We start from the raw sequence: 12945 nt of genomic DNA on the forward strand, positions 1-12945 counted from the left end.
CTTAGGCAATAAGATTCAAAATCCAGTCCACGTGACTCCATTTTTCCACCAATGTCTCATTCCTACAAGAAACACTTAAGAGTCTGTAATTCAAGAATGGGGGAGGAAATTGAAACAATAATATTGTAGGTATAGTAAATTAAATTAAATATTGGGATGGGGCTGCTATGCTTCTTTATATATAGTATTAGCTTGAACCTTATACAATAATCATTTTCATAGGTCGATGGAGTAGTGGCAATTACATCTATTTTTAAACACAGTTTGATATCAAACTTAATGGTTAAGAAGATTTAATGTTGTTTTAAAATATGCATACAAATTATAAATAGTTCTACTTGATCCAGAGGGTCTTCTTTCAGGAAAAAGGAATAAAAACAGTTAAAATATGAAAATATTACAGTGGTTAAGGGTTCAGGGTCTTGAGATGGGGGTGCCTTTATTAAACGTCTACTCAAACACTTTAGACTTGTACAAACTTGGGCAAGTTAACTTCTCTGTGCTTATTTGGGAGTAATAATTTTATTTACTTCTGAAGTTGTTTGGAAAACTAAATATTATATAATATAGTATATATAATATATAATCATTAGAACAGTGTCTGCCATATAGAAAACATTGAGTAACATCTCATGTTTACAAAATCACATCATAAGATACACTATTATGTAAATAAAAATAAAACTAAGCCAATGTTTATGAAGGTTTGTTCAATGGACAACAACATTGGGATAACTGGAGATTACAGTGAGGCATGATTCTCAATGATGCATGTTTCCAGTTAGATCAAGAAGAAGGGGTGAGGGCAGATCTCCTAGCTCCTTCCAGCTTTCCCTCTAGTCCCACTTTTCTAGATTTTATTTTTCAGAGGTTTCTGTCATCACATAAGGCAGCACAACATTGGGGCTGAGCATGGACTGGTTTGGGATACTGATACTGCCAATTTATTAGCTGCATAAACCTGGAAAGTTTACCTGATACATTTGTGCCTTAATCGCCCCATTTGAAATTGGGGATACAACACCTGCTCATGTTTGCTTGGAGGACGAAACTAAATTGGTTAATACTAGTAAAACATTTGGAGCAATGTCCTGGTTCCTATTAAGAGTTCTATTCTCTATTGCTGGGTAAAATTATTCAAAATTTAGTACTTTAAAACAAAAATGAGTGTTTTTGTGGGTAAAGAATCAGGAAGTCACTTAACTAATGGATGTTTCTGGCTTAAGGTCTCTGATGAAGTTACATTCACATTTTCAATTATGGCTGCAACACCTAAGCCTTGACTAGCATTGAAATCTTTTAAGGAGGTGTGAATTGGTGCTGGCTGTCAGTGGGAATGCCTCTTCCTAGGGCCTTTTCTTTACTAGTATTTACCAACAGAACAGGCTGAACTTTACATGACAGTTGGAATTCCAAGAGAGAGGTAGCCAGCAGCAAGAGGAAACACCTAAGACAGAAGAGTCTTTTTTTAAAAATCCGGTTTTGGAAGAGATATCCCCACACTTCTGCCATGTCATTCATTAGCAGAGTTATTAAATCTCACTCAAACTCAAGGGAAGATGGATTTTTTTGGTATCTTGTGGGGATGGATACCAGAAGGTGGGGTGTTACTGGGAGCCATCCAAATTAGAGGCTGCCTACCTAAAAAAGGCACTGTATTTTTGTTTGTTAAGTAAAATAAATATGTAAGTATCATTATATTTCCTTGTTTGTTTGAGTTCCTCAGTAAGGTAATTTAAATAAGTATGAAGAAATCACAGGAACTAGTCCCAGAAGGGACTGGGACTATCATCTTATAAGGATAATTTAAAAAGCATCAGTTATCCAAAGAATAACACAAACTCTGTTACAAAATTACTTTTTATAATTACAACATCCTATTTTTGCAAAATTATTACCTATCTAATTAGCTCAGTTTGTGGCTTCATTACATTCTTAAGCAATGAACTCATATTCAGAATTCAAAAGACACTGTTCATATGATGCAGGAACTCTCTTTCCTAAATTAGGGAAATAAGCAAAAAGTCTATTAGAAATCCCAGAGACAGAAGCAGGAAAATGTACATTTCTGGAACGAGACATTGAGACTGAGGTTGAGGGACACCATTAGCATCAGACCACCTCTATCCAACTTTTGAATTTATACACATCAAAACTGTGTTTTAGTCTAGTTCTTAATAGAAAATAAAGTACACAGTTTAAAAAACAAACTGCAAAATGGTATTTATTTACATTAAAACATGAATTACCTGTACACACACATTTAAGAGGCACAATCTGTTTTGCACAATATTGTAATATTCAGCACACATTACACAGTTATCTGTTGATAAGTTAGTGGTTTGAGTGACAACACAGTACCAAAACATTCCTGATACAAAATAAATTACTCACATACTCTATTTATACAAGACATTTAGAATTTTGTTATGTACTCAAAAAAAAAAACTAGTCACATGTACAACTAAAAAGTTTGTTTTACGAAAAACAACTTCAGATTGTTATTAATAAATGACCCCTTTCAGGATGCATTCTTATCTTTTAAATAAACTACACTGATGTCAAGACTATGTATAGATAGAGCCCTAAAATATGATTGAAGACAGAAATTCCTTCATTTTTTAAAGGTATAATTATACTAGAGAATATGCTAAACTACTGCCCCCAAATTCCAACACTGCTATTCTATTTTTCAAAGAGTCAAATTATTTAAATTCCAATTTTATTGTGTGATTAGCTGCCCTGTTTTGCACATTGCTTCCTTAAAAAAAAAAATGTTAACAGGTTAACAGATTGTCATGAACCACATCAAGTATCTGAGAAATTCAAGTTTTTTAATCTTAAAATATTTTAGGTTAAAATTGATACTCTGTAGAGATTGAACACTTTTCCCAAAGACCTTCCAAAGATATTTTTCAATTCTAATCTATTAAAATTTATATAAAGTCCAAGAGAACACTTAAATATTTTCATAATGCAGTGGTGGATTCATCTTTGGCATTTCTCAATTAGTTCTAAAATAAGAATTTTGTATTTTCTTTACCTACTACAGGTATTTTCTATATACAAACGTATTTGAAATTTGTTTCAAAATCAATTTCACTGCTAAGAAACGTTTTCTTTTTATATCTGAAAAAATATTAACACTGTTCAATGTCTTGATATTGTTGAAATGTATTTGCTTGGTTCTCATCTTTAGTGATTGGAAACAACATCTTTCAAGTTCGGATAAAGATACACTTTACCTTAAAAAAAATGGTGACTAGGATATAAAATTTTTGAATATTAAAATGAAGTAGGTCTCCACTAAAGACATACATGTATCTTCACATAACATGGAAATCATAGAAATCAAACTGCTATTATTTTCTTACTTGGTCTCTGGGTTTTCTTAAAGAAAACAAATAAAATACAACAAAATACCTAAGTTCTACAAATGCTGATTTGTGGAAAATTTTTCCCATATTGCCTTCTATGTTAGATTTATTTCCAGTATTCACAAATTTTATGATCTCATCATACCCCAATTTATGGCTAAAATAATCCAAGTGTAACTATTTAAAAATAATACAGACTAAATAACAGGGTTTTTACAGTTTGATACATTTTCCTCATTTGAAACAAAATATGGGGAAAAAAAATCTCAATGAAACTCAATCAGACTAACTTTTATAGTTCAAATCCATGCTATATTTTCCAGAGCTCACTGAAAATGTAAATTAAGAAATAAACAGAAACACAATAGGTAATTAATGCTATTTACTAATATCTGCACGTCCTGGTTTACAAAAATGAAATAGCAATGACTTTATTGTGACAATAACACATTTTAAGAATGCAACTAATAATTCCCTACTGTATTCTAGCCAAGCAGAATCATGGAAATCCAAGCAGAGAATGATGCACAGTAGATGAAGGACCTACAATAAAAATTGGGTATTTCCACTAGCTGATACAGAAAAATTTGAATAAATCTGTACTTATTTTAGAAAGCAAAACTGATTCATGAAATACATTAAGATAATCTGGAAAATGCAGAATATGTGCAAATGACACACAACTGGACATTGAATTTGTAAAAGTAAATTTGTATATGGCCGTTATTGAATATATATGCAGCTTAATAATACTGGTACCTTCCAATGAAAATACCTGACATCAACACTATCATTCAAGTATAGTTCAAATTTATAGTTAGATGTGATGACCAAGTAAAGAAATTACCAGCTCCTATTAACACAATTTAGTAAGAACTGGGAAATCTTATAATTGGCACTATTTAATGTTTACAGAATACAATGTTAAGTGCATATGGTTATCTATTTCCAGAATTCAGAAAATATAGCCACCTATGTTCCTCTAATAAGAGTATGTACTGGAATGAGACCTCTCCAAAAAAAAAAAAAAAAAAAAAAAAAAAAAATATATATATATATATATATATATATATAGTATGTAAAATTTTATTTTATCTAAATATTGCCTTCTAGGTAAATCTGTGACATATTTTAGATAGTAATTTTCTTTTTTGGAGGAGGTGCTCTGATAAAGGGGAAGAGTTCACCAGATAAGATCATGTATTTGTATTTGATCACACATCATTACTCCAGAATTCAATTGAAGTTGGTTTTTTGTAAATGCTTATTGGGAATTTCTAAAGCACTGACTTGGAGAGGCCATGAGCCTCCATCAATCCCTGCTTGGATGGCCACGCCTGTCACCACTGCCAGGTCAGGGTCTACAGATGTGTTGGGATCCTTTCCAAAGAACTCTTGAATGACTTGGCGAATTCGAGGAATACGAGTAGAGCCCCCAACTAAAACGACCTCATCAATCTCAGTCTTGTCCAGGTGGCCTTCTTTTAATACTTGCTGAATGGGCACAAGTATTTTCTGGAAGAGATCTTCGTTAAGGCTATCAAAGAGCTTCCGAGATATTTCTGTTTCAAATAAAACCTGACTTTTTCCACTTTTCTTTTCCAAAAGGCCGGGTTCCAAACTCTCTGTTTGCATGACCATCTACTGGGTTAAGTTTGTCCTTTGGCAGTTCAGTGTCATTACTCTGAGCTTCCTTTCCATCCTTTTCCTCCACTGTTAGCAATACAGATATCTGGGCAGACTGATGCAGAGTCAGATTTAATTTGACCATTTCCACAGCTTGCCTTAATCTGTGGATTTCCTCTTTCCTAGATGGGAGGAAGCCATATGTTTGGTACACCAGTTTATACAAGTACTGAAGCAACCGCTGATTGAAGTCCTGTCCTCCAAGTTTATTGTTTCCTAAGTAAAAAATCAAAAAAGTTTGTATTATATTCATATATATATTATATTCTAATATAATAAATTTCTTTTAAAATGCATTAAAATTTTATTCAAAGATCATTATTAAATACTGTGTTAAAATGATTTGAACCCTGACCCATACTATTAAAAAACTGTGCACATTAAAGTTAAAATATCTAAATGATGTGAAAGAAGTATCTTAATAATCAGATAATTTTTCAAAACTAGAGATAAAAAAACAGATTGGCTTGCTATAATAACATATGTTAACAAATATAATGAAATTATCCCTTTTTATTTTTCAGGAATTTTTTTCTTCCCACTGTTTCCTTCACCATCACCATGAATGCCTTATTAGCGCAATATGAAAAAATTGGAAGTTAATTTGATTTATAGGGTTTCCTATCACTTAAACATAACTTTTTTTATATGCAAATAGTGGCATAAATAACACAGAAAATTATAAGCTGGGGTGGTATATCGCCTATAATCCTAACTACTCAGCAGGCTAAAAGAAGAGGATCACAAGTTCAAGGCTGTGTAAACATCTTAGCCAGAGCCTGTCTGATAATAAAAATTTAAAAACAGGTTGCGGATATAGCTCAGAGGGAGAATGCTCTTTGGTTCAATCCCCAGTACAAAACAACAACAACAACAACAAAAAAAAAAAAAAAAAAAAAAAAACCCACAAACTACATATTAGGTAAGTTAAGTGTTGCTTGAATCTCTTCAATTTTCTATTTTTTCTCACCAGACATTGCTCGAGTTAGAAACATCCCTCCTTGTTTATTCAGTAATGACACATCTAGAGTTCCTCCGCCCAAGTCGATAACCAAGACATGGAAGACATCAGCCTTGTGGAGACCATAGGCCATTGCTGCTGCTGTAGGTTCATTTATTACTCGCAGGATCTTCAGTCCTGTAAAGATTGATTGGAGAAAAGGACAACTGATAAGAGGAAGTTATTAAGAAATTTCTTGTCACTCAGCAAACTAACTTTCAAGAGTAGACTGAAAACTAATATATGTTTCAGGAGCTATAACAACATTCAAAATGAAGAATTCTTTTAAATATCCTAATACCTATTCCTTTATTCCTTTGGTTCTCTATCACTCTGCTCTGGTCACACTAGACAACTTCCTATTCCTTTTTTTGTGGTGGGGGGGGGTACCCAAGTTAGAACTCAGGGACACTCAATCACTGAGCCACACCCCCAACCCCATTTTGCATTTTATTTAGAGACAGGGTCTCACTGAGCTGCTTTAGCACCTCGATTTTGCTGGCTTTGAACTTGCAATCCTCCTGTGTCAGCCTCCCGAGCCACTGGGATTACAGGCGAGCGCCACCACTCTTGTCTTCCTATCCTTATATATCACCAAAATCCTATTTTATGATTGTACTGTTTCCTCCCCCTATAATGAACTTCCTGCATGTGTCTGCATAGCTAACTACCTCACTTCCTTCAAATCTGCTTAAATATCTCCATGAGGCCAACTGATCATCCTACTTAAATGTGTAAGTCCCCTGTTATTTATGGTTTGGGTCTGAAATGTCTCCCCAAGTCTCATGTGTTCAAAGGTAAAGATTTTGGGAATTAATTAGATAATGAGGGCTCTCACTTCATCAGTACATTAATCCACTGATGGCTTGGAGGGACTACTGGAAGGTGGGACCTAGTTGGAGGAAGTAGGTCACGGGAAGCATGCCCTAGAAGTTTTTCTTCTCTGGCTTATCTTTCTCTCCTCCCTGGCTACCATGATCTGAAAGCTTTCTTCTGCATACCTTTCTGCCAAGAGGTTTCTGCCTAGAAGCCAGCTGACCATAAACTGATTGCCCTGAAAACATAAGCCAAAATAAATCTTTCTTCTTCTTAAGTTGTTCTCATCAGGTACTTTGATCACCATGACTCAAAGCTAACACGCTGCCTCTAATCACTTGACCACCACAAACAATTCTGTCCCTTTATCCTGCTTTTATTTTTCACAGCATGTTACTTTCTGATACACACTGTATCAATGATTTTCAATCAGAGGTGATTTTATCACCAAGAGATCTATGGAAATGAATGAAAGCATGATTGTCATAACATGCTGCAAAATATTCTTAAATGCACAGGACTGCCACCACCACACCCAAGAATTACTGAGCCCAAAATGTCAATAATGCATATGTTAAACTTAGAGATATGTTTATTCTGTGCTCCTTTCTGTCAAACATAAGCTGCACAAAAACAAGGATGTACCTGTTTATTTTGTGAGACACTCAATATTTGTTTTATTTTTTTAAATTCCATCTGCTTTTATTTTTGTTCTGATGTTGTCCTGAGGATTGAACCCAGTGCTTCACACATGCTAGGTGAGTGCTCTACCACTGAGCCCCTGCCCCAGCCCCAATATTTTTTGAAAAGTTTTAAAATATTTTCACATCAGATTTTTTGACAACATTATGTTTACCTTAACTTTGATTAAAGAAATTTTAGGGGAAAAAAAATCCCTCCCTGCTAATGTGTCCATGTTTTCTACCTTTGTCATGTGCCTATGACTGGTTCTTATTTTAATATACACATTCTACATCATGCTACAGAGCTCTTGTAATTATCACTTATCAACCTATATAAAAATACACTAATTTACCCACCATATAGATTGTTTTTGTGCCTATAGTTAAGTGATTTACAAAGTGACAAATACCAAACAAAATCTTGAGAAAAATCCAACACAGGCAAGAGTGCTATTACCTGCAAGGTTGGCTGCTTCAATTGTTGAATTTCTTTGTTTTAGGTCAAATTCTGCTGGTACAGAAATGACAGCATTAGCAACTGGCATTCCAAGATATTCTTCTGCCATTTCTTTTAATTTTAACAATAGTCGAGAGCCAACATATTCTGGGGAAACGGTGATGGTCTCATTACTTGTCACAGAAAACTCAACCAATCCATTTTTGTTTAAAACCTATAAATAGGATTAAAAAAAAGGAATATGAATAAAAGTCTGTTAAATATAAACATTATGTATGTACTTACACACATACATACTAGATTTTTTTCAATAAAAACTTACCTTTACAAAGTGATAAATTCCATATTTGTATCCATCTGCCAAGATTAGAGCTTATTAAATGTTATACTTTAAGAACTATAAAGTAAATAAAATATATGCTACAGTTTTTAATAAGAGCAGAATAAAATTCATAACCAAGCATATTTATTTGTTCAATGAATTCCTGATGAAAGACAGGAATTTCCCTTTATCCACACAGGGATGTGTTCCAAGTTCCCCAGTGGATGATCCTTCAGCTTAAAAGAAAAGCATTTGCTTTGGCTTCTCTTTGGCATATTCAAATTGTCTGCATCACTACTCCTGCATCTTGGTTCCACTAATCAGTAAAATAAAGTTACCTGAACACAAGCACTATACTTCAAGAGTCAAGTTGATAATCAGTATAAGTACCAAGGGACTTGGTAGCATACAAAATAGATACGGGGTGATACCAGTTCTGGGTGGGATTGAACAGTTCCGAAGACTTTGTTTTGCTACTCAGAATGTTATACAATTTAAAATCTGTGAATTATTTCTAAAATTTTTCCTTTAATATTTTCAGATAGTGGTTGATCACAGGTAACTAAAATCATGGAAAATAACCACAGAAAGCAAAATCACAAATAAAGGGGGGGACTAATATATAAGGAATAACAGTTGCTCAATCATGTATATAACTCAGGATCTTCCCTTTCTCTTTTGTTCCAAGTTAGCTTATTTTCTAGAGTAAAAAATAAAATTAAAGAAATTTCTAATACATATTAAAAATAATAATTTTAGTATTTTATTATGTCCTTATCCAAGAATCAAACATCATTTACATTCTTATTTCCATGAAAATATTTACTATGTATTAGCTCATTTTCTCTAATGTGGGCATACATTTAAAAAACTAGATTATCTCTAAAATGTACTACATTAGTACATTTTACCTAGTACACTTGTACACACCCTAGTATAAACTATGAACAGATTGTTTTAACAGCAATAGCAAAGAAAATTAATCTCATCCAGAAATTATAAGACTCTTTCCCCAACCATTCTAGACCTCATAATTAAGTTACAATCAAGAAAATCTGACCTTGTAAATAAAAGCAAGCTATAGATCTACTATGAATATAAGATACAAAGATACCAGTACCATAAGGCCCACCCCAAACCAAAACAAATTGTTTAGAATCATTTGAAATTTAGTAACTTAAAATAACTCTTCAACCAGTAAGTAATGCACCCAAAGCTGTAACTTAGAGAAAATGTATAGCTTTAGTATTTTATCACTAAAGATTATAAATTAATAAAAGAATCCCAAAGAAAGAAACTAAAAACAAAGTAATAAAGTTAGAAGTACAGCAATTTTTTTTCTCTCTGAAAATAGATTAAAAATTTAAAATTTTTATGGATAGGGTTATTCAACAAGCAGCAGTGACTGAACTACCTAATGATTTTAAAACTAATTTGGAATCCTAGTTCATAACTTAGAAGAAAAACTGTACATTAAAAAAAAAGATTTAAATGTTTAAAACAAAAACAAAAAAACACTCAGCAACAAAACACAAACCAACACCTATATAAAAGCATCAGGATGAAAAATGAAACAAAACAAAACAAAAACACCAAAACAAGTGGATAAGAAAACCATATTAAGCACAGTAAGAGTCAATGCCATTTTTATAAAATTAAGAGGGAATTTTGCTGCATACAAACTTAAAATTTTGACAACTCAAAAACAAATCATCAGTTAAAACTAAAAACAATTAAAAAAATAACAAAACCAAAAGTATTTGATTTTCATTTAGGAAAAAAATATCATGTCAAAGAAACAGAACAACAACAACAAAAAATAGTTCACCAAGGAAAATAAAAATATGAATAAAAAAATTTCTAAAAAAATCTCACTAGAAAGCAAAGAAATGAAATTTAACAGAAGATTTCATTTTTCTTTCATCTGATTGGGAAATATTGTAAAACAATAATAACCAGGGAAGATAGAGGTGCTCTAAAAAATAACAGTTAAGAACATATAACCTTTCTGGTGCACAATCTGTTAATAAAAATAAAAGCCTTAAAAACATGTGTACCTTTGACTTATCAATTCCACTTCTAGAATTCAAGTCAGGAAATTTTCAGATAAGTAAAAACAGATGTATATACAAGAACATTCACTGAACCTCCACCATTAGTGGAATACCAGAAAAAATAAGAAAATATACAGTGAAAAGAGACTGATCAATTTAGTCATTTTACACAACCATTAAGATAACATCTATGACATATTGCTGAGTTTCAAGTAAGTCAGAAAACACCATGCCTTGTATGATCTATTCAGACATAAACAAATATGTACATACATAGATAATATCTATCTACAGTATATGGGGCTTCATCAACCTTCCTGCTACCTTGAATAAGGTAAGGACACATTCTCAAAATGGCAGAGCAAGTATATAGTAAGGTCCTAAGTTCTTGATAACATTGGAGAGTCTTAGTAATAACTCACCCTGGAGCTGCTGTGGAATTTCCTGTTAAATGAGATAGCATAACATCCATGTAGATTAAGTAAATTAAAACAGAATGTTTTATAATGTGAAAGTAAAGTATTAATTGAAACAATACAATAAATAAGTTAAAAACAGTAAAATAAACAAAACATATTTTGGATTAATCCCTTACCTTAAATGGGTATCTGCCAATTTCAGCTTCAAGCTCTTCTGGAGTGAAAATCTTGCCTATGAATCTTTTGGCATCATAGATTGTGTTTTGAGGATTTGAATCTGCCAACTCTAAGCTTTCATATCCCACATATACATCACTGTCAGTAAAAGACACCATGCTAGGTATGCTGATATGCCCATTTTCATCTGGAATCACCTTTACTTTTCCTGTGCCAGGAAAAAACACCCCAACAGAACAATAGGTGGTGCCCAGGTCAATGCCAATCACTTTTGGAGTAGGCAATGGTAAATACTGTTGTGCCAAATAGCCAGCCAATAGGAGAGTCAAAACAGCTGATCCTGAAAACAGGCAAATTAAAAGATACATCTTATCAGATTATGATAATATACTAAATTACTATAGCAAAGTCTAATATACTCAATTACTAAAGCAGTCCCTTTAATACCAATCTTTGAAACAAGACTAAAAATATATCTCATTTAATTTTATAGAACTGTTAATACTTCTCTTAGACATCTAGGTTTTTTATAATGTAAATTAGTTATAATTAAAAATAAAGTAATGACAAAACCAAAACAAAAAAATCCTGTAATTGTATCTGTAGTTCACTAGTAGAACACAGGAATAAAATGTAAAAATATTTAATAATATTTGTAGAATAATTCTGCTCATGATGTCAGGAAACACCCTTCATCTTAAGTAAAAGTTAAATTTTATCCAATTTTCTTGAACAATTGCTATTTAAATTTTATAAAGCTTATGTTATCATTTTTGAAAAGAAGCTCCATTATTGAAATTCTCACACCAAAACCTTTACTAATAATGTAAACTTAAAACTCTTTGTTTTTGTATCTCCTTTTCCTTTTCAAAAGGATAAAATGGATACATCAGATACAATGACTTTGAAAGTTGCTCAGGTATTAAACCATCACTTCATAACAGAACATAGTTTATATATATATATGAATTAAAGACAGATCTTGTAGCGATAATATTTAGGTGAGAAGTATAAAAGTGAGTAACACTGATGGCAATATATATGCAAGCTCCTTGAAGGCAAGTTTTGTTCACTGTTGTAGCTCTCATGCCAAGGAATAACATACGCTCAGCAAATACAAATTCATGAAAAAATAGATCTGAACAAATGCCATAAATAATTGTAAACATAAGCAAAAAAAAAAAAAAAAAACTACTCTAAATTTGGAATTATGCTCTTACTTGATTTCAGGAGGCTGTGTTAAATACCTGTGTACACTTATGTTACATTACAACCAAAAACGTCAGTTAGTAGGCCTGTGTTACTAATTGTTAGCTCATCCTCTTCAACACTAACTCAAAGAAATGAAATCAAGTGTCAATTTCCTTCCACCTACAGGCAAATTGCATAAAGAGTTTATCACCTTCCAAGCAGGGGAAGGTAAATCCCATCCGATATGGTGGAAAGAGCATCAAAAGGCCCTACATCCCTTCAAGCTCAGCATCCCAGGCATCTACAGCTCAGGATGCTCCTGCTGCGGCTCCTCCCCCTTCCTCCACAAAGGGTCCCGGAGGTGTAGGTTCCCGCGGCCTCTCCCCATTTCGGTCAGCAATTCAAAACCGAGGTTCTGTTGTAAGAAACCCATCGCCAAGCCGCAAATCCCCGAGAGGTACGATTTGTACGTAGCTTGCCAGGGCCAGACTTCTCTTGGAGGCGCCTCCACCCCCACCAGGTCCGAAAAGCCCCAAATCGCCTCTAAGTCAGCTTTTCCAAGTCCCCTTCTATGCCAGCTGGAACCAAGAGCTGAGACAATCATTCCGCCCACCCTGGCCTCCGCGGACCGCCTTGACGTCCGCCCAGGCAAAAGAGACCCCTTAGACACTGACCTAAGATCGTCATCTCTTCGGCCATTACAGTCCCGCCGAAGAGGCTTGGGATGACTGTACCAGACGTGAGGCACCGCCCCCACACCGCC

General features: G+C 33.5%; 1 protein-coding gene across 1 annotated transcript; it reads right to left on the bottom strand.

The window, feature by feature from the left end:
• Window positions 1-2197: 2197 nt before the first annotated feature.
• On the bottom strand, window positions 2198-12943 carry Hspa13 (heat shock protein family A (Hsp70) member 13). The gene is given in 6 exon segments (XM_015478648.2): window positions 2198-4988; window positions 4990-5279; window positions 6034-6201; window positions 8020-8233; window positions 10991-11331; window positions 12857-12943. Coding segments are annotated over 6 exon segments (1413 nt in total). The 5' UTR covers window positions 12882-12943; the 3' UTR covers window positions 2198-4613.
• Window positions 12944-12945: the final 2 nt, after the last annotated feature.

Source organism: Marmota marmota, unplaced genomic scaffold, assembly GCF_001458135.2.
Source record: "Marmota marmota marmota unplaced genomic scaffold, marMar, whole genome shotgun sequence".
Classification (NCBI taxonomy): Eukaryota; Metazoa; Chordata; class Mammalia; order Rodentia; family Sciuridae; genus Marmota; species Marmota marmota.